The 22605-nt window shown below is 40.0% G+C and overlaps 1 protein-coding gene and 1 non-coding gene across 8 annotated transcripts in view; both read left to right on the top strand.

Moving 5' to 3' along the window:
* SETD2 (SET domain containing 2, histone lysine methyltransferase) overlaps positions 1–22605 on the top strand; it is a 144553-nt gene that overhangs the window by 105666 nt on the left and 16282 nt on the right. For all 7 annotated transcript variants that reach the window (XR_013527270.1, XR_013527269.1, XM_078350658.1 and 4 more), the window contains 4 exons: positions 1961–2630; positions 11651–11785; positions 15329–15468; positions 19959–20070. Coding sequence is in view for 5 of the 7 variants with exons in the window: in XM_078350658.1 (XP_078206784.1) it covers positions 1961–2630; positions 11651–11785; positions 15329–15468; positions 19959–20070 (1057 nt within the window). In the remaining 2 variants the exon portion in view is untranslated. The remainder of the gene's footprint in view (positions 1–1960; positions 2631–11650; positions 11786–15328; positions 15469–19958; positions 20071–22605) is intronic.
* LOC118148108 (U6 spliceosomal RNA) lies at positions 57–163 on the top strand. Its single transcript, XR_004734902.1, has one exon. It is a non-coding gene; the product is annotated as a U6 spliceosomal RNA (small nuclear RNA).

Raw genomic sequence — 22605 nt, 5'->3', positions numbered from 1 at the left:
TTTGAGACCAGCCCGGACAATATAGTGAAACCCAGTCTCTACTAAGAATACAAAAATTGCTCGCTTCAGCAGCACATATACTAAAATTGGAACGATACAGAGAAGGTTAGCATGGCCCCTGCACAAGAATGACACGCAAATTCATGAAGCGTTCCATATTTATTATAATATAAATTAAAAAAAAAAAGATACAAAAATTAGCTGGGTGTGGTGGCACATGTCTGTAGTCCCAGCTACTGAGGAGGCTGAGGCAGGAGAACCACTTGAACCCAGGAGGCGGAGGTTGTAGTGAGCTGAAATCCCACCACTGCACTCCAGCCTGGACAACAAAGTGAGACTCTGTCTCAAAAAAAAAAAAAAAAAAAAAAGAGTAAAATTTCTAGTCAGGTGCAGTGGCTCACGCCTGTAATCCCAGAACATTGGGAGGCTGAGACAGGTGGATCACTTCAGATCAGAAGTTCGAGACCAGTCTGGCCAACATGGTGAAACCCTGTCTCTGCTAAACATACAAAAATTAGCCAGGTGTGGTGGTGCACACCTGTAATCCCAATTACTGTGGAGGCTAAGGCAGAAGAAGCACTTGAACCTGGGAGGTGGAGGTTGCAGTGAGCTGAGATCGCACCATTGCTTACCAGTCTGGGCGACAAGAATGAAACTCTGTCTCAAAAAAAACACAGAAATTCCGTGTGCCCCTTTGTGGTCAGTCCCTTCTACATCCCTAACTCCTGTCAACCACTGATCTCCTTTCTGATCTTCTGGTGTTGTCTTCTCCATGATGTTACTTATAAAGTGGTGTATAGTATATAGCATTTGAATCTGCCTTATTTCACTTGTAATATTGCATTTTAGATTCATTAATTTATATTATTGTGTTTCTCAATAGTTTTTTTAAATTGCTGAGTAGTAGTCCATTGTATTCATGCACCATAGTTTATAAATTCATCATTTCATAGACACTTGGCTATTGTGAATATTACTGCTATGTACAAGTCTTACATAAACATACTCCCCTCCTCCCCCCGCCCCTTTTCGTTTTGAGACAGAGTCTTGCCCTGTTGTCCAGGCTGGAGTGCGGCGGCGTGATCTCAGGTCACTGCAACCTCCGCCTCCCGGGTACAAGCGATTCTCCTGCCTAAGCCTCCTGAGTAGCACACCACCATGCCCAGCTAATTTTTGTATTTTCAGCAGATACGGGGTTTCACCATGTTAAGCAGGCTGGTCTCAAACTCCTGACCTCAGGTTATCTGCCCACCTCAGCACGCCTGGCCTTTCCCTCATTTTTGAAAGGAAGTTTTGTTGGGGAAATCGTTTCTCTCAACATACTGACTCTATTTATTCTTCAATTTTCTGGCTTCCCTAACTGATTTTGTGAGACTTCGTGTAATTTTCATCCTTCTTTAAGTAATCTGGCTTTTCTCTTGGTCTTTTAAGATGTTCTCTTTGTGTATGGCTTTCTACTGTATGTTATTATGAGAATTTCTTTTTCTTTTCCTAGTTAGAATTCATTGGACTTTTGAATTAAAAGGTTATTTTTCAACTATTTCTCTTCATATCTAATCTCCTGTTTAACCATACTGTGGAATTTAGGGACAGTAAATTGAATTGAGTACTGGATTATTTCTTGGTTTATGATACTTATTTTGTTTTTTCTTTTAATTTTAGAATTTGTGATTATAGAAATGTTCCCAGCTATATGGAATAGGATGCTATATCTATCTTTAATCTTAAAATTCTAGAAACTAAGAGTGGAGATGAAATTATTTTCATCTCATCAGTTTCCTTGGGATTCTGTTGGCTGCAAGACTAGCTCAGTCATTTTGAGTATACTTTTAAACCAGTGCCAAATATGGTTTGGTGTGGTTAGTGGTTTAGTCATGAGTGACATCATACTTATTAGTGCTTTGATTATGTCTGTGATTTAGGGAGAAATGTTTTGTGGTCCTTATTGTTTTCTTTCTAGATATGATACACCAACTTCTAAAAAGAAAGTGCGAATTAAAGACCGCAATAAACTTTCTACAGAGGAACGCCGGAAGTTGTTTGAGCAAGAGGTGGCTCAGCGGGAAGCTCAGAAACAACAGCAACAGATGCAGAACCTGGGAATGACATCACCACTGCCCTATGACTCTCTTGGTTATAATGCCCCTCATCATCCCTTTGCTGGTTATCCACCAGGTTATCCCATGCAGGCCTATGTGGATCCCAGCAACCCTAATGCTGGAAAGGTGCTCCTGCCCACACCCAGCATGGACCCAGTGTGTTCTCCTGCTCCTTATGATCATGCTCAGCCCTTGGTGGGACATTCTACAGAACCCCTTTCTGCCCCTCCACCAGTACCAGTGGTGCCACATGTGGCAGCTCCTGTGGAAGTTTCCAGTTCCCAGTATGTGACCCAGAGTGATGGTGTAGTACACCAAGACTCCAGCGTTGCTGTCTTGCCAGTGCCGGCCCCCGGCCCAGTTCAGGGACAGAATTATAGTGTTTGGGATTCAAACCAACAGCCTGTCAGTGTACAGCAGCAGTATTCTCCTGCACAGTCTCAAGCAACCATATATTATCAAGGACAGACATGTCCAACAGTCTATGGTGTGACATCACCTTATTCACAGACAACTCCACCAATTGTACAGGTAACTAATTCTGGAAATTCTCTTTTCTGTTTTATGGTCTGTTCATGGGATGTTAGTTAAATCTGGTACAAGGGAGGAAGTGCTACCATGGACCACCTGTATGTATTGATCAATTTTATATGTATTGGTTATTTATTGTGTGAAATACTGCGAAAACTTGGTAGCTTAGGACAATAGGTAATTATTATCTCACAGTTTCCATGGGTCAGAAACCCAGAAGCAGCTTAGCAGGGTGGATCTGGCTCAGGGTTTTTGATGAAGTTATAGTTAAGCTGTTAGCCACAGCTGCAGTCATCTGAAGGCTGAACTAGATATAGAGGATTCACTTTCCAACTTACATCATTGTTAGCAAGACTCCATTTCTGCCAAGGGAGAACCCTTCATCATGGTAATATTTTTGTGTTTTCCAAAATCATGGTCAGGCCGGGCATGGTGGCTCGCACCTGTAATCCCAGCACTTTGGGAGGCCAAGGCAGGCGAATCACCTGAAGTCAGGAGTTCGAAACCAGCCTGACCAACATGATGAAACCCTGTCTCTATTTAAAAACACAAAAAATTAGCCAGCCGTGGTGGCGTATGCCTGTAATCCCAGCTACTCGAGAGGCTGAGGCAGGAGAATTGCTTGAACCTGGCAGGCAGAGGTTGCAGTGAGCTGAGATTATGTCACTGGGCAACAGGGTGAGATGCCATCTCAAAAAATAAATAAGTAAATAAATAAATAAAATCATCGTTGTTTTTTAAATTATACAAGGTAGAACTTATTTTTTATTTTAAGAGATTAGGTCTTGCCCTGACATCCAGGCTGGAGTGTAGTGATGGGATCATAGCTCACTATAGCCTTGAACTCCTGGGCTCAAGTGATCTTCCCACATCCTGAATAGCTGGGACAACAGGTGTGCATCACTGTACCCTGCTAATTTTTTTAAGACGTGGGGTCTCACTATGTTGTTCTCTCTGGTCTCAAACTTCTGGCCTCAAGCAATTCTGCCTTGGCCCTTCCAAAGTGGTGAGATTATAGGTGTGACCACTGTGCCTGGCTAGCAGTAAATACATTTTAAGCTTAAAAACAAATGTTCAAAGCATTATCACCACATTTTGGTGTCTCTCCCATCACTCCTCTTTGTCCCTTAAAAATGAATTATTGTGGATGTTGAAGACTCTGTCAATGTTTTCTGCACACAATACTTAGTATTAAACAGTAATTTTTACTTCTGTTCATATTTTCATAATGAAGCTGTATCAAAACATTTGTTAAAATGGCCATGACAAGGCATCCTGCTTCTAAAACTCTAACTGTATTAACTACTTTCATTTTTTATGATCCTTTAAAATTTGTCTGGAAGACTTGAAGTTTTTTTAATCTTATGTTGTCCTACTTAAAATGAATGTTTTTTTAAGATGGTAAGTCAGACTTTATTTAAAAGGAGCCAGTGGTCATAAGGAACCACTGTGATGGGATTTTAGAGTAGGGGAAAGAGATTTGACTCAATTCCTTAAAATGATTTGTAACTGCTTTTTCAAATTATTTACTGTCTATTATACTATATGTGTGTATGTATGTATACATACATATACATAAATGTTTTAATGGGTATAATGCCCTATTTACTTATAAAGTCATTATCCATTTTCCTGGGGGTAGTCATTTAAATGGAAAGTTATTTTTCATAATTGTAAATAGCATTCCATTAAACATGTTTATAGTTTTTCTTCTGCTTTTTATTTCCTGTTTGGTTTAAAATGACTGTTAGAGGGTTATAGAAGGCTGATAAGAATATGGGCATTACTGGTCATCGGGTATGCATTTTCTGTGTGTGTATGTGTCGGGGGAGAGAGTATGTTTAATTATGCCTCCTACAGAATGTTTTGGGTTTTGTTTTTGGTTTGTTTTTTCTTCTTCTTTCTTTCTTTTTGTTTTTCTGGTCAGAGCTCTGCTTTGTCCATGTTGGTGTTTTTGCTTTTGTTTTTACTGTCATCTTACTTGGGTATGACCCATATTCTTTCTTGGACCAAGCCATTAGTTTTGAGTTTTTGCCTTAAAGTATGTATGAGGGATACAGTAAAAATGGTTTATATCTGTCCCCATTCCTATTTCTGAAATATATCTTTAATCTTAGTACTAGAGCCTAAGAAACAACAATGGAAGGTATCCATTCAAGACTCCTCAGTAAAGAGCTCACTGATCATTTGGTTTTTCTTATAAAATAAAATCCGGCCGGGTGCAGTGGCTCACACCTGTAATCCCAGCACTTCAGGAGGCTGAGGTGGGCAGGTCACAAGGTCAAGAGATGGATACCATGGTGAAACCCTGTCTCTACTAAAAATACAAAAATTAGCTGGGTGTAGTGGTGCGTGCCTGTAGTTCCAGCTACTCGGGAGGCTGAGGCAGGAGAATCGCTTGAATGCGGGAGGCAGAGGTTGCCATTTGCAGAGACTGCGCCACTGCACTTCAGCCTGGCGACAGAGCGATACTCTGTCTCAGAAAAATAAATAAATAAAATAAAATCCATTTATTCCTTTTCAATGAGGAAAAAGTTTCTCTTGGGTTTATTCATTAGCCTAAAGAGCCAAGCATCACAATTTACTTGCTTCTAGTCTTTCAGTCTGTCCCTATCAAGAAGTACTTATTGATTCCCTAATCTACTTTGTGTGTGCTTAAGTAGTAGGTAAATGGGCTGTGGTGGTTCAACTATCTTTCCATTCTCTTCTCTGTGAGATTAGTTGATCAGATGATGTTGGACTTTGGGGTAATGAGAAGCATAGAGTATTGTTAGTGTGTGTGTGTTGAGTTCTGCTTTATCATTTACTGTGCATCCTAGAAACAGGCATTTATATTCTTGAATCTTTGTTTTCTCATCTACAAAATGAGCAGAATACCTCAGGATGGTTTTGATTTGGATAAGATAATGGATATTAATAATGATAGATTCAAAGCACCATATACCTTGATAGTTACTTACAGTTATTACACAAATAGTTACCTTAATAATACTGAGGGGAGATTATTGACATTAATGGGCTGTGAAATAACATCTGATCATGTTCATCCATCTAGTGTCTGGCCCTAAAAATCTGACCTCCAATCAGGAGTTCAAGATCAGCCTGACCAATATGGTGAAACCCCATCTTTACTAAAAATACAAAAAAAAATAGCCGGGTGTGGTGGTGTGCGCCTGTAATCCCAGCTACTCAGGAGGCTAAGGCAGGAGAATCACTTGAACCTGAGAGGTAGAGGTTGCAGTAAGCCGAGATCGCACTACTGTACTCCAGCCTGGGCAACAGAGTGAGACTCTGTCTCAAAAAAAAAAAAAATCTGACCTCCAGGATGAAGTCTTGAGGTCTAGGTTGTTGAAGCCCAGTGTTAACCATACAACATGGCTGCTGAGAGTTTGCAAGCTATTTTAGCCTTGGTGGTGAAGTAACATGTAACATGATATAATATACATTTATGTCTACTTATATATACATATTCAGTATATTTAATATTTGGAGCAAATATGTTATTAGAAGGTGACTGATTTTTTTTTTTTTTTTCTGAGGCGGAGTCTGGCTCTGTTGCCCAGGCTAGAGTGCAGTGGCGCAATCTCGGCTCACTGCAACCTCCACCTCCCGGATTCAAGCGATTCTCCTGCCTCAGCCTCCCAAGTAGCTCACCCCCCGACACACCTAGATAATCAATGACTGATTTTTTTATACAACTGCATACTAAACATAAAAGTTCAATTTTAACAGAGGTCATATAATTTATAGTGGTCTTGTGACATTAACAAGTGACTTATTCTCACAAAGTTATACTAAATTGCATCTCAAGACTTTGAGTGCTCTGATAATTTTTCATTTTAGGTTGGTGCAAAAGTAATTGTGGTATTTGCTATTAAAAGTGGTGAAAACTGTAATTACTTTTGCACTGACCTAATATAAAGTGAAGTGATTAAGATATAAAATAGTAATGACTTTTTATTCTTCTAGAAGTGGTGACAGAAAAATTGTATTCTTCCCTCTATAATGTATTGGACCTTCTCAGATTTGCTTTCTAATTCCCATAAAAAATCACATTTTAGGCCGGGCATGGTGGCTTACACCTGTAATCCCAGCACTTTTGGAGGCCAAGGCAGGTGGATCACCTGAGGTCAGGAGTTCGAGACCAGCCTGGCCAACGTGGTGAGACCCCCATCTTTACAAAAATTAGCCGGGCATGATGGTGGGTGCCTGTAATTCTAGTTACTGGGGAGGCTGAGGTGGGAGAATTGCTTGAACCTGGGAAGCAGAAGTTGCAGTGATCCGAGATTGCACCATTGCACTTCAGCCTGGACAACAGAGCAAGACTCTGTCTCAAAAAAAAAAAAAGTCATAATTTAAAGATATCTCTAGCTGATATATATTTGAGAAACTAGCATTTGTGTGTGTACAGATATATATATGTTTTTTGGAGACAGAATCTGGTTCTATCACCCATGCTAGAGTACAGTGACATAGTGTCTGTTCACTGCAACCTCCGCCTCCCAGGTTCAAGCAATTCTCCTGCCTTAGCATCACTATTAGCTGGGATTATAGGCGTGTACCACCATTCTTGGCTAATTTTTTGTAGTTTTAGTAGAGACAGGGTTTCGCCATGTTGGCCAGGCTGGTCTCGAATTCCTGACTTCAGGTGATCCACCTGCCTTGGCCTCCCAAAGTGCTGGGGATTACAGGCTTGAGCCACCGTGCCTGGCTGCATTTGTGTAATTTTAAGTCATTCAAATGAGTGGGGTCTTTAGATCTCATATAGGTTTTTCAGCCAGGCATGGTAGCTCACATCTGTAATCCCAGCACTTTGAGGGGCTGAACCAGGAAGATCACTTGAACCCAGGAGTTTGAATCCAGCTTGGGCAACATAGTGAGAACCCGTCTCTATAAAATGTAAACAAAATTAGCCGGGTGTGGTGGCACATGCCTGTGGTCCCAGCTATTTGGGAAGGCTGAAGTGGGAAGATTGCTTAAATTCAGGAGGTTGAAGCTCCAACCTGGGTACAAAAAAACAATCATTTATGTTTTTCTGTGATACAGAAAAAATATATTAAAAAATCTCATAAAGGTTTTTCCTTAACAAATAGAATTATTTAACAGTCACATGATATATGTACATGTCTCACAAATGTGCATGTCTTCTGCATTATTTCAGTCAAACTCCAAATCACTTTCCCTTATTGGTTTATAGAAACCAAATAAATACTTTCTGTTAAAAGCCTAGAAGTCTTTTTAAAAAAATAAGTAGATACTGCTGTTATTGGTATCTCCCAGCCAACATTTGGAACTGGTCTTCTAAACTACAGCTTTGCTCCATAGGAATCAAATACTAGTTAGTGTCTGCATTATGAGCCTTACTTAAACATCTGATGTTGTCCAAAAAATTCTTCATGAACATATTGTCACTGATGGCCAAAAAAATTTTGTCCTCCAAAATATTAACATTTTTCTATTGTAGATTTGAATGACTGAACTCCTCCTGGTCACTCTAGAAATAACATGTTTTGTCCTGGTGATTTTTTTTTTTTCAAAATTAGAATTTGAACTAGCTTTTTTATTGTTTTATAAAATCAGAATATTAAATGTTCACAGTCAAAATATGTGATATAATTATGAAACCCAAATAGGTGAAGGAACCTTATATTCCAAATAAGTGAAGGTACCAGTAGTAGGAAATGAGGTCAAAGAAGTTACAATAGGGTCTTTCGGGGGGCTTTTAGAGGATTTTTGGCTGTTAGACTGAGTAATATGGAAATCCACTGGAGCAGTTAGAATGGAATAGCATGATCTGACATATTTTAAGAGGATCACTGGCTGCTCTGGGCAAAGAAGATTGCAGGAGTCAAGGGCAAAAGTAGGAGACTGGCTAGGCATGGTGGCATCTAGGCTAAGCACTTTGGGAGGCTGAGGCAGGAGGATTGCTTGAGCCTGGTAGTTTGAGATCAGCCTGGGTAACATGACAAAACACAATCTTTACAAAAATTAGTTAGATGTGGTGGCATACTCCTGTAGTCCCAGCTACTCAGGAGGCTGAGGCAGGAAGATCACCTGAACCCAGGAAGTCAAGGCTATCGTGAGCCTTGATGGCACCACTGCATTACAGCCTGGGTAACAAGTGAGACCTTGTCTCAGGGAGAAAAAAAAAAAAATAGGCCAGGCACGGTGGCTCATGCCTGTAATCCCAGCACTTTGGGAGGCTGAGGCAGGCGGATCTCGAGGTCAGCCTGACCAACATGACGAAACCCCATCTCTACTAAAAATACAAAAATTAGCCAGGCATGGTGGCACGTGCCTGTAGTCCCAGCTACTTGGGGGGAGGCTGAGGCAGGAGAATCGCTTGAACCTGGGAGGTAGAGGTTGCAGTGAGCAGAGATCGTGCCGCTGCACTCCAGCCTGGCAACAGAGTGAAACTCCATCTCAAAAAAATAAATAAAAATAAAAAATGTAGGGAGACCAATAGTAGTCAAGGTAAGAGACTATGGTCACTTGCACATGGTACGAGTAGAGATAAGAAAATAAGACAGGCGCAGTGGCTCACATGTATAATCCCAGCATTTTGGGAAGGTGAGTTGGGGGGATCACTTGAAGTCAGGAGATGGAGACCAACCATCCTGGCCAACAGAGTAAAACCTCATCTCTACTAAAAATACCAAAAAATTAGCTGGGCTTGGTGGCATACGTCTATAATCTCAGCTACTCGAGAGACTGAGGTGTGATAATTGCTTGAACCCAGGCAGCAGAGGTTACAATGAGCCGAGATTGCACCACTGCACTTCAGCCTGGGCAACAGAGCGAGACTCTGTCTCAGAAAATGTATATAGGTTGAGTATTCCTTATCTGTAAGTCTTGAGACCAGCAGTGTTTTGGATTTTGGATTTTTTCAGATTTGGGAATATTTACATTATATGTAGTTATCAGTTGAGCATCCCTAAGCAAAATCAAAAATATTCCAGCAAGTATTTCCTTTGAGCACCATGTGGACGCTCAAAAAGTTTCAGATTTTATAGCATTTAGGATTTCTATTTAGGGAAATCAGAAATGTTTATGCTCAACCTATCATAAATACAGTCATGCACACCACATAATGGTGTTTTAAACGGTCTACAACAGATGGCATTTACAACAGTGGTCCTCATTAAAATTATTATAGAGTTGAAAAATTAAATTCCTATGGTCTTATGATACCTTGATGATCCTGACTCTGTGTAGGACTAGGCTGATGTGTGTGTTTGTGTCTTAAAGTTTTTTTTTTAATTGATACATAATAGGTATACATATTTCAAGGGTACATTTGATAATTTAATATATTCATATAATTTGTAAAAATGAAATCAGTGTATTGAGGCATTCATCACCTTAAATATTTGTCTTTTCTTTATGCTAGAAACGTTCAGTTATTCTCTTCTAGCTATTCTGAAATAGACAGTAAGATTATTGTATAGATACCTACTGATCTATCAAATACTTGGTCCTGTTTCTTCTGTCAAACTGTATGTTTGTACCCATTATTTAACCTTCCTTCACCCCTCCCCCACCATGTGTCTTAGTTTTTAACAAAAAAAAATTAAAAGTTAGAATATATATATGTATTTGGAAAAAAACTTTTAGAATAAGAATAAGGATATCAAGAAAATATTTGGACAGGTGTGTTTATCTCACACCTGTAATCTTCACACTAGAAAGGGCAGACATTCTTAAACCTATACTTCTAGATGTCTGTGGGATGGTCTTTACCCCACCATGTTTATATGCAGCTGAGCAGGGTGGCTCACACCTGTAATCCTTGTACTTTGGGAGGTCGAAGCAGACGGATTGCTTGAGCCCAAGAGTTTGAGACCAGCCTGGGCAACATGGCAAAGCCGCATCTCTGCAAAAAATGCAAAAATGTTAGCCGTGTGGTGGCATGCACCTGTATTCCTAATTACCAGGAGTCTGATTTATTATCTGAGTAGATTAAGTTAATCCAGAATACCAAATTAGGTATTCTTCTTTTCCTTTTTCCTGTGTCCTGTCAAAAATTACTCATCCAGAAACCTGCCAGGTAGCTGCATTGCCTATTCAGACTACTTGAGTTTTTACTGGTATCATTTGGAATTATAGTTGATATTTTGAGTACTTACCATTTAAGCTTTCTGAATCATTTCACCTGGTAGAATCTCAGTCTATAGGAGCAAAATCTGTCCTTAAGTACAGGATACATATCTATTCAATTCCTTAGCAGTCATCAGCTCTTAGGACACTGTTTTTCAGTCTTCTTGTCGCCTCTTCTTTAAGCAGATTTTCTATGATTGAGAAATAATTACAGAGTGGATTTAAGCCCTAGCATAGTACTTATTTCTTATGAAACTCCAAGCATGGGCAGTATCTGCTTTTGATGGTGGTCAGCACTAAATGATATGCTATATGTTAAGGGGTTTCTTGCATCATAGAGCACTGTATAAGTTAGTGTGTGGTGAGAATTTCAGATGCATTGATTTTTCTGTCTTTCTGCTGAGGAGTTTTATCATAGAAGACTAGAAAAAACAAACAAATGTGATCATCTTATTTACTATGATTCATACCTTTTGACTTTTTCTGGTCCAAACAATCTGTTTGTCATTACAAGTTGGTAGCAAAAAGCTTCCTGAAAAGAGCAGCGTGGCACTGTGTCTTGGATATCCCAGGAGCAGGACTTCATTATTTTTGCTCATAGAGACTGTCCAACTGTTTAGTTTTTAGTGTCATTCCAGTGTCATTGAAAGCTAAACAGTCGGAAAGTTTCTATGAGCAAAAAAAAAAAGTTTTTATTGTGATAAAGTAAAATCAAAGTAAGTGAATGAATAGGGAGTTAGTCAAAAAAGAAACCGTGGTGTTTGAGACAAAAAATTGTTTTACACATTATGTCCAAATATATAGACAAAAAAATTTTTTTTAATGTTTTGGGTATATCTTTAAATAAGATGGCCAACTTGGAAGTCAGTTTCTTTATTAAAGTGGCAAATTTAAATTATTAATTTCTTCATTTTATCTTTTAGAGTTATGCCCAGCCAAGTCTTCAGTATATCCAGGGGCAACAGATTTTCACAGCTCACCCACAAGGAGTGGTGGTACAGCCAGCTGCAGCAGTGACTACAATAGTTGCACCAGGGCAGCCTCAGCCCTTGCAGCCAGTAAGAAATATTTCTGTTGTTAAAACTAATTTACTGTCTACTTTGTCTTTAGAAGGTTTTCTTTTTGGTTTGGTTTTGTTTTGGGTTTTATTTTTGTTTTTGTTTTTTCATGTGTTCTGTGTTGATTTGTTTATTTATTTATTTTTGAGACGGAGTCTCACTCTCTCACTCAGACTAGAGAGCAGTGGTGTAATCTTGGCTCACTGCAACCTCCACCTCCTGGGTTCAAGCGATTCTCCTCCCTCAGCCTCCCCAGTGACTGGGATTACAGGTGTACACCACCACACCCAGCTAATTTTTTTTTTTTTTTTTAGTAGAGACAGGGTTTTGCCATGTTGACCAGGCTGGTCTCAAGCTCCTGACCTCAGGTGATCCACCCACCTTGGCCTCCCAAAGTGCTGGAATTATAGGTGTGAGCCCCTGTCCCATTTTTAAATTTGTATAGCTACCAAATTTACCTGAGCACCCTGAGGGCATGAACTCAACCATTCTGTAAAAAAACATTTTTTTAATTCTGCGGAATTTACAGTTGTATTAATATATATATTTTGCTCCTAGGAGCCTTTTCATTTGTTATTTACTTTGACCTTGTATTTTTATATTTTTGAAGTGGTAATTTTCTTCTTCTTCTTCTTCTTCTTTTTCTTTTTTTTTGAGAGGGAGTCTCTGTCGCCCAGGCTGGAGTGCAGTGGCACCATCTTGGCTCACTGTAACCTCTGCTTCCCAGGTTCAAGCTGTTCTCCTGCCTCAGCCCTCTGAGAAGCTGGGACTACAGCCTGCAGCTAATTTTTGTATTTTTAGAGATGGGGTTTCACCCTGTTGGCCAAGATGATCTTGAACTCCTAATCTCATGATCCACCTGCCTTGGCCTCCCAAAGTGCTGGGATTACAGGCATGAGCCACTGCACCTGTACATAGTAATAATTTTCTAGATCAACTGTCTATTAGTATTTACCATGTACAGGTTGAGTATCCCTTATCTGAGCTTCAGGGGACCAGAGGTGTTTAATGTTTCAGAATTTTATGGATGCTGGAATAATCTGCATTATATTTACCTTTTGAGCATCCATAATGTGAAAATCTCTAACTTGAAATGTTCCAATGAGCATTTCCTTTGAACATGGTCTTTGAGTGTCATGTCAGCACTCAAAATGTTTTGGATATTTGTATTAGGGCTGCTTGACTTGTACTAGAATATGATGCTGTACTAGATACCATGGACTAGGCATGTAGAATTGTGTGATATACTTCAGTATACATGTTGTACCATGTTTTAAAAAAAAGTTTTGTTTTGTTTTTTTGAGATGGAGTTTCACTCTTGTTGCTCAGGCTGGAGTACAGTGGTGTGATCTCAGCTCACCGCAACTTCCACCTCCTGGGTTCAAATGATTCTCCTGCCTCACCTCCCAAGTTAGCTGGAATTCGCCACCATGCCCAGCTAATTTTTTGTGTTTTTAGTAGAGACAGGTTTTCACCATGTTGGTCAGGCTGGTCTCGAACTCCTGACCTCAGATGATCATCCACCTCTGCCTCCCAAAGTGCTGTGATTACAGGTGAGCCACTGTACCCAGATGTCTAGGCATTTTTAATACAAAAATAAATAAGTTTCCATTTGTATTTTTTTTTTTTTGATACGGAGTTTTGCTCTTGTTGCCCAGGCTGGAGTGCAATGGCACAATCTCAGCTCACTGCAACCTCCACCTCCCAGGTTCAAGCGATTCTCCTGCCTCAGCCTCCCGAGTATCTGGGATTACAGGTGCGCGCCACCATGCCTGGCTAATTTTTTTGTATTTTAGTAGAGACGAGGTTTCACCATGTTGGCCAGGATGGTCTCCATCTCCTGACCTCGTAATCTGCCCACCTTGGCCTCCCAAAGTGCTGGGATTATAGGCGTGAGTCACCATGCTCAGCCTCCATTTGTATTTTTAAAAGCTGATCTTCCAAATAAGAGAGAGAGATGATGGTCACATAACACTAAAAGTAGTCAAAGTTTTGTGTTGTGAATAAGTACTGAATGGTTTGGAGTATATTTTTTTCTTTTTTGCCTTAAACTATTAAGAGATAAATGATTTGGAATGTTAAGTGACACAGAAGCTTGGGGAAAAGAGGTCACTTTATAAGCTAAAGGATAGGGGAATGGAGGAAGTGAAACTTAAGCTGTGCCAAAAAACCCCCGCTAGGTGAAATAAAGAAAAGTATACACAAAGCAAGAAAGCTCGAAGACCTGTGGTTGCTTAAAAGTGAAAACATTTTATCTGAGCCTGGGGTCTTCAGGTTCCTCTTTAACTACTCAAGCCAAGTTAAAGCTGAAAAAAGTATCTTCATTAATAGGCTTAAAAGAAGGAACAAGTATATAAATCCTTATGGTGATTGCTAGTCTGCTAGGGCTGCTGTAACAAAATACCACAGACTGAGTAAATTAAATAACAGAAATTTCCTCACAGTTCTTCAGACTGGTAGTCCAAGATCAAGGTGTCATCACGGTTGGTTTTTCCTGAGGCCACTCTCCTTGGCTTGCAAATGGCTGCCTTATTGCTGTACGTTCACATGGCCTTTTCTCTGCAAGTGTCCCCTGGTGTCACCTTCTCTTCTAATAAGGACACCATCCTATTAGATGAGGTTCTCACTCTTACGACTTCATTCATCTTAATTAGCTCTTTACAGGCTCTGTGTCCCAATAACAGTGACAGCAGGATTAGGGCTTCAATACACATGTTTTAGGGAAACAAAAATCAGACCATAAGTGATTATGAGATTTTTATGTTTTTCAGAATGTGGCACTAATATTTTATAGCTTTGAGGTTTCAGATACAGAAAAAATATAATGGATAAATGTTAACATTCTGTCATATTTGCTTCTCAGGGTTTTTTGGTTTTGTTTTTTTGGTTTCTTGGGTTTTTGTTGTTGTTGTTATTTTTGTTTTTTAAGGTAAATGTATGTCTGGAGCCCATTTAGCTAATTGCTGTCCTGCAGTTGGTATGCCTTACAATTGGTGTTTTAAAATTGAAAAATGATAAACTGCTGGCTATTTTTAATTTTTTTTGAGCCCAGGCTGGAGTGCAGTGGTACAATCTCAGCTCACTGCAACCTCTACCTCCCGGGTTCAAGCAATTCTCCTGCCTCAGCCTCCCGAGTAGCTGGGATTACAGGTGCCCATCACTATGCCCAGCTAATTTGTGTATTTTTGGTAGAGACAGGGTTTTACCATGTTGGCCAGGCTGGTCTCAAACTCCTGACCTCAGGTGATCCACCCGCCTTGGCCTCCCAATATGCTGGGATTATAGGAGTGAGCCAGCGTGCCTGGCTGGCTATTTTTTAATATAATGTCTTCGATGGTAAACTTAGAGCCAACTGTCAAATTTATGATAGCTCCGTAAAGCTCTTTATATATACTGCCCCTTATTTTCCAGAATGTACCTGTCCTTTATCCTTTTTTTTAAGAGGACATGTACATTTTTACATATTTAAGGGGGCTATTTTGTCCTATTCAGTCAGATTAAGAGAGAGATCACTGATCAAAAATGTATGTGTTTTCTTTGTAGTCTGAAATGATTGTGACAAATAATCTCTTGGATCTGCCGCCCCCCTCTCCTCCCAAACCAAAAACTATTGTCTTACCTCCCAACTGGAAGACAGCCCGAGATCCAGAAGGGAAGATTTATTACTACCATGTGATCACAAGGTAAGAGGAATTGTGTGGGCATTCCCAAGTCTGCTTTTACTTAATACAAGAAGCTGCCATTATAAGAGGAGTTTTACAGTTGTAAACTTCTTGTCATTCGCTGTTCACTGTGCTTGAAGTGAACAAGTGTAAACACACACACACACACACACACACTCACTTACATACCTCAAGAGATCGGCCCGCCTTGGCCTTCCAAAGTGCTGGGATATAGGCGTGAGCCACTGCACCTGGCAGTTTTGGTATATTTTTAATCCACAAGATTCCTGGAGAAAGCTAAGGAGATTTTTTAAATGTTAGTGACTTCATCTAACATTGTATAAGTATCAGGGGATCATAGACCTTTTCTGTAAAAGGCCAGAAAATAAAATATTTTAGGCTTTGCCAGCCAAGCAGTCTGTATCATAGCTACTCAACTGCTGTTGAATTTTTTTACTGACAGCACTCTTCTATTTCCAAATTAAATAGATTGTTTATTCTTGACATACATTATTTATGCTTATTGTAGAAAACAAATATACTAGGAAAGTACTAAGAAGGAAGTATAAGTACTGGTACTACCACTACTCAGAGATAATTCATTTAATGTTTTTAAAGATACCTTTTTGACAGATAGCTTTATGTGGGTATATGTACTCTGTTTATGTGTATACACTCATGTAATCTTATGTTAATTGTTAAGATACATATTTTTATAGTCTGCTTTTTTTACTAATCTATTTTATAGAGCTTTATCAATTAACATAGAACTATAGGATTCTCTTTTTAATTTTTTTTTTTTTTTTTTTTTTTGGTAGAGACAGAGTCTTGGTTTGTTGCCCAGACTGATCTTCATGAGCTCCTGGCTTCAAGCAGTCCTCCCACCTCAGCCTCCCAAAATGCTAGGATGACAGGCGTGAGGCACCATACCCAGCTACAACTGTTCTTTTAGTAATTGTTTATACTTTGTTTCAGGGCTGGCAAACTGTGCCCACAGGCCACTTGTTTTGGCAAATGAAGTTTTATTGGAGCACAGTCATGCACATTTGCTTACAAATTGTCTATGGTTTCGTTCACACTACAGTGACAGAGTAGTTGTGATAGAGACCATATGGCCCACAGGTCAAAATATTTATCATCTGATCATTTACAGGAAAGTTTGCCAACCTCTGCTCTATTGTATAGCTATATCAAGTTGTATTTAACTCTGATTGATAGGTCTTCACTATTTTATATCTTACTATAACCCTGGACATCCTTAGGGACGCTAATCTTCTTCTTCAAATGGGTGCTTAGAAGTGGAATTGTTGGGCAAAACAGGTACACATTTTAAATTGAGAAGTATTGTCAGCTTACCATTAAACAGTAGTTTGTGTCAATTTGGACTCTCAAAAAAAGTGTATAAAAGTTCATTTTAGCCACATATAGCAGCTCATGCCTATAATCCCAATGTTTTGGGAGGCAGAGGCAGGAGGATCACTCGAGCCCAGGAGTTCAAGGCCAGTTCGGGCACCGTAGTAAAACCCCATCTTTACGAAAAATACAAAAATTCGCTGGGCATGGTGGTGTACACCTGTAGTCGCAACTAGTTGGGAGGCTGAGGCAAGAGGATCACATGAGCCAGGAGGTCAAATCTGTAGTGAGCCATGAATGTGCTATGGCATTCCAGCCTGGGTGACAGAGCAAGCCTTTGTCTTCAGAAAAAAATCCTTTTCCCCTCATGTCATCTCTTTTAACCTTGCAAGTCTAACAGGTGGGAAATAGTTTTGTTTTCAGTTCTTTTATTATTGAGATGGGATGTCTTCATTGGATTGTTGGTTATTTGTATATTTCTTGAGTTACTTGTTTTGGGCATCTACCCATTTTCTGTCCACAGTGTTAGATTTCTTTATGAAGGGTATTGCAGATGTTTTTGTTTCTGATGTCTTGTGACATAAAGAAGTTTAAAGTATTTATAATTTTAAATATTTTCCCTTTGCGCTTTCTGCTTAGAAGGGCCCTCCTTATTTTTATTAAAATGTTTTTATAGGTTGGGCGTGGTGGCTCACACCTACAATCCTAGCACTTTGGGAGGCCAAGACTGGCAGATCACCTAATTTGAGGAGTTTGAGACCAGCCTGGCCAACATGGTGAAACCCTGTCTCTACTAATAGTACAAAAATTAGTTGGGCGTGGTATCAGGCTCCTGTAATCCCTGCTACTTGGGAAGCTCAGAATCGGGAGAATTGCTTGAACCCCAGAGGCGGAAGTTGCAGTGAGCCGAGATCACGCCACTGAACTCGAGTCTGGGAGACAGAGTCTTACTCTGTCTCAAAAAAACAAAAATGCTTTTATAAAATGAGCCCTCATTATGTTGCCAATTAAATGTGTAATGATTTTTAAAACCATGTATGGTTTAACCAGAACTTTTTTTTTTTTGAGACAAGAGTTTTCGTTCTTGTTGCCCAGGCTGGAGAACAGTGGTGCAAGCTCAGCTCACTGCAACCTCCACCTCCCGGGTTCAAGCAATTACTCTGCCTCAGCCTCAAGAGTAGCTGGTATTACAGGCATGCACCATTACATCTGGCTACCTTTTTTTTTTTTTTGGTATTTTCAGTAGAGACGGGGTTTCACCATGTTGGCCAGGCTGGTCTTGAACTCCTGACCTCAGGTGATCCACCTGCCTTGGCCTCCCAAAATGCTGGGATTATAGGCATGAGCCACCACTCATTCGTTTTTTAACACCAAAACATGCTTTTTAATATTCTACAATATTCCAAAAATAAAAAAAAAAATTGTATTTCTTATTTATATGTGTACAATTCCCGTCTTTTTTAGGTTTTCTTTGTCTGGTATCTAAGAACAGATGTATATATATGTTTGTTCAGTTTCTGTAATAACACCCTTAGCTGCTTGTGGTTCTTTTATTATGGTAGAAATCTTGAGTCTTTAAAAAAAAAGTTAGTTCCATAGGTCAGAGGTAAACCTATTTTTACAATAATCTATATGTATATATGTGTATATATACACACACACTGATTTATATCAAGTGTCTTTAATGTTGTTGACTAAAGATTTGTGTGGTGGTAAAGCAGAAGACTGTAGTGACAAGATTGACCTGCTAGATTTTTTTTTTCCCCTGAGACGGAGTCTTGCTCTGTTGCCCAGGCTGGAGTGTGGTGGCATGATCTCGGCTCACTGCAACCTCCGCTTTCCAGGTTCAAGTGATCCTCCTGCCTCAGCCCCGCTGGTAGCTGGGATTACAGGTATGCACCACCATGCCTAGCTTATTTTTGTATTTTTAGGAGAGACGGGGTTTTGCCATGTTGGCCAGGCTAGTGTTGAACTCCTGACCTCAGGTGATCCACCCGCCTCGGCCTCCCAAAGTCCTGGGTGTGAGCCACTGTGCCCAGCCAACCTGCCAGATTTGTTAGATCCTTTGAGGCTTTTAGCGTTTTAAGTCACTGTCCTCATAACATTCTCTGTGACAGCTGGCTTCAGACTCCTGAACATGAATATTCTTCTGCTTTTGAGCCTACAGATCTAGTTTTTTTTAAAAAAGAAAAATATTTGTCTGCTTACTTTCAAAATGACTGTAAACATTTAATTGAGTTTACATGGCTGAAACCTCCTCCTTGCAGTCAGTCGAGAATATTTTTAGCAGAGAGTACCCGTTTTTTTGTTTTTGTTTTTGAGACAGAGTTTCACTCTCGTTGCTGAGGCTGGAGTGCAATGACGCGATCTCGGCTCACAGCAACCTCCATCTCTCAGGTTCAAGTGATTCTACTGCCTCAGCCTCCTAAATAGCTGGGATGACAGGCGCCCGCCACCACTCCCAGCTAGTTTTTTGATTTCTAGTAGAGACAGGATTTCACCATGTTGGCCAGGCTGGTCTTGAGCTCCTGACCTCAGGTGATCCACCTGACTCAGCCTCCCAAAGTGCTGGGATTACAAGCATGAGGCACTGCACCTGGCTGAGGGTACAAGTTTTTAACCTGTACATATCCCATGTTGTCAGTCATTAAACCAAAGGGGGCAGAACCACAATAAAGAAAGCTCCTAAAGCAAGAGATAATTTTCTCATGTGGTCAAGGATTGTGAGAGATGTTATGAGTTATTTTTCTCCAGTTATATGCTAGGTACAGTCACTGTTTACCTCTTCATCTACAGAGGGATGACATAGGCAGGTGTTTATTTCCTGTACATTTCAGGCTTTGCTGAATCTTAATTTGCAGGACATTAAGAGTCAGGTGAGAGACAGGATGTTTGGGTTTTCTGCTCTCTTTGACACCCAGTCAGTGTTGCCACATCATTGCCCAAAGAAATATGGTGGACGAAACAATGAGGAGGGGCATGTCTCTGTGCTAGACTAATTGCTGCTGGGACGGTATCAAAGTTTGTCTCTAACTCATGTAGCTGACTTATTCTGTGTCTTATTCTATGTTATATTTTCTGTGTGTAAGAGCAGAGATGTTTATGTCAGGATTCTGTTTCCTAGCCCTGACAGCATGGCTGTTTTTACCTCTTTCTAGGCAGACTCAGTGGGATCCTCCTACTTGGGAAAGCCCAGGAGATGATGCCAGCCTTGAGCATGAAGCTGAGATGGACCTTGGAACTCCAACATATGATGAAAACCCCATGAAGGTGAGTGTGGGTTACATGTGTATTTCCTGATCATTTGTGAGTCTTTCTTCTGTCATTCCATAAGGCCAATAGTCACAGGTCTTGGGATTTTTTCCTTATTCTGAAAAATGAATGAACGATCATGCACGTATCAAGATGTAGAGATGAAGTCAGGGAGAAAGAATGGCCTTTTTTAGACATTCAGGCACTCAGATGCATACTACCTACTTACCCATTTGAGGGAGATTTATGGCCAAGAATTGCAAGGGGTGGTCAAAAAACCCCTTACTGTGATTGCTTCAGGGCCTCTCTTGTTCTCTCTCTCTTTGCCCTTTTTGTTTTAAATGAGATGGCGTCTCACTCTGTCACCCAGGCTGGAGTGCAGTGGCACAATCTTGGCTCACTGCAACCTTGGCCTCCCAGGCTCAAGCAATTTTCCTGCCTCAGCTTCCTGAGTAGCTGGAACTACAGGCATGCACCACCACACCTGGCTAGTTTTTGTATTTTTAGTAGAGACGGGGTTTCACCATGTTGGCCAGGCTGGTTTCGAACTCCTGATCTCAGGTGATCCATCTGCCTTGGCCTCCAGAAGTGCTGGGATTACAGATGTGAGCCACCATGCCTGGCCTTTCCTTGCTTTTTGTTATTAGTGCCCCATAACATATGCTTTTATGATTCATCTGTTCCAAACCAGTGGGGGAGGGGTGGGTTTTGGGTTTTTTTTTTTTTTTTGATGTGTTCTTGGCTCACTGCAACCTTTGCCTCCTGGACTCATGCAGTTATCATGCCTCAGTCACCCAAGTAGCTGGGATTAAATTATAATGCCTCAGCCACCCAAGTAGCTGGGATTTATAGGCATGTACTATGCTACCATGCATGGCCAATTTTTTAATTTTTAGTAGAGATGAGGTTTCGCCATGTTGACTAGGCTGGTCTTGAACTCCGGACCTCAAGTAATCTGGCTGCCTTAGCCTCCCAAAGTGTTGGAATTACAGGCATGAGCCACCATGGCTGACCATATGAAGTGTCTTGAATGAAATCAGATACCATATTTTTATGTTCTAAAGCCTGAATAATATTTTTTTTTAATTTTGAGAATTATAAGTACTTAACTGGTTAAATTATTGGGAATTGGTGGAAGAAGGAAGAGGGAAGAAAAGAAGGAGCTGGAATGAGAAGGGACTAAAGTGGAAATGAATTTATTCTTTCTTTCATATTTTATTCACTTTTGAAAGAAATGTTTTTCTCTCTACATGTGTTTGGCATTTGCCAAGAAGATACACACTTAAATTCAATCCATGTGGAGTTTGTTAAATTTTAAATGAATCACATAAATCACTTAGCCACATCACTCCAGCTGTTGTGCTGTCTTGTTTTCCTGAATCATTTAAGAATATGCCCAAGACTGCTAGGCACTTTCCATTTAAATTATTTGTAAGCTTAAATACAAACAAAAATCACAACTCCCATTTCAGACTTCTGTATTATGTTAGTTATGTCTTTTGAAACATAAAGGGACTAAGAAAAGATCTGAAGTTCATAAAGCATGTTGGAGGCCTTAGTCTTCTTATAAGCCCAAGTGCATGGGCACCCTATTAATCTTGATTCAGTCTTTTGGTCTAGTATATGCATATTAAATTAGGCCTTTCAAAGCAAATGAATGGACATAAAGTTCACTGTTGCTTATTTAATGCTCAAGGAATTGCCCTTTCTTATATGAAGTCCTGTGTTAGGAAATCCAGGTCATCAAACTAGCCAAGCACAAAATAGGAGCTGAGAAGTCGGGGCCAAGTAAAAGGGCAGTTTATGTGCCATGCTATACAATTAGACCTTCGTTCTTTGTCTAGCTGATGAGAAAGGGAAACCTTTAAAGTGATTTGAGCAGTGACATTTGCCTTTTACAAGGCTCTCTGCTGGAGATGGACTGGAGGGGTTGACCATGGAGTTGGGGCCTTCACAATGAGCTTTTTGTAATAGTTAGGTCTACTCAGCATCCAACAGCACCAGGCATCACCTGTTAAAAATGCAGAATCTCACTCCCTGTCCCAGACCTGCTAGATCAGAATCTGAAGTGATACAAGGTCCCAAGGTAATTACTATACACATTCAACTCTAAATAATTGGCACTACTATTTGTGATCAACTGTTAAGAGAAGTATGATTATAAAACCTTACTACATCCAACCACCCAGAGTGAGTGTACTTGTCAGGTTATGTTTGATCTTTACTTCTCTGTTACCATAGGTGCTTGTGTGTCTGGGGAGTAGGCTATTGGAAATATATCCAAAAGGCAATGCCCGAATTATAATCTACTAGCTTGGAACCTTAGATCTCTAAATATAAATTTTAAGTCACACAGATCTGAACTTAATCTCACTCTTTTACATTTTGGTTATTTATCAGACATTTGAGTTCCTATTTGGCACAAGTGCTGTGCCCAGACCTGGGGATGCAAAAGCATTATAAGGCAAGGTTATTGCTCTCAGGGGTCATAGGAAGGTAAAGTTTGAAAATGTACGGTATTATGTGTTTAAATGGTAAACCGAAGGATTTATT

This window comes from Callithrix jacchus, chromosome 15 (genome assembly GCF_049354715.1).
Source record: "Callithrix jacchus isolate 240 chromosome 15, calJac240_pri, whole genome shotgun sequence".
NCBI classification, from domain to species: Eukaryota; Metazoa; Chordata; class Mammalia; order Primates; family Cebidae; genus Callithrix; species Callithrix jacchus.
This window is presented reverse-complemented; position numbering and strand designations above follow the sequence as displayed.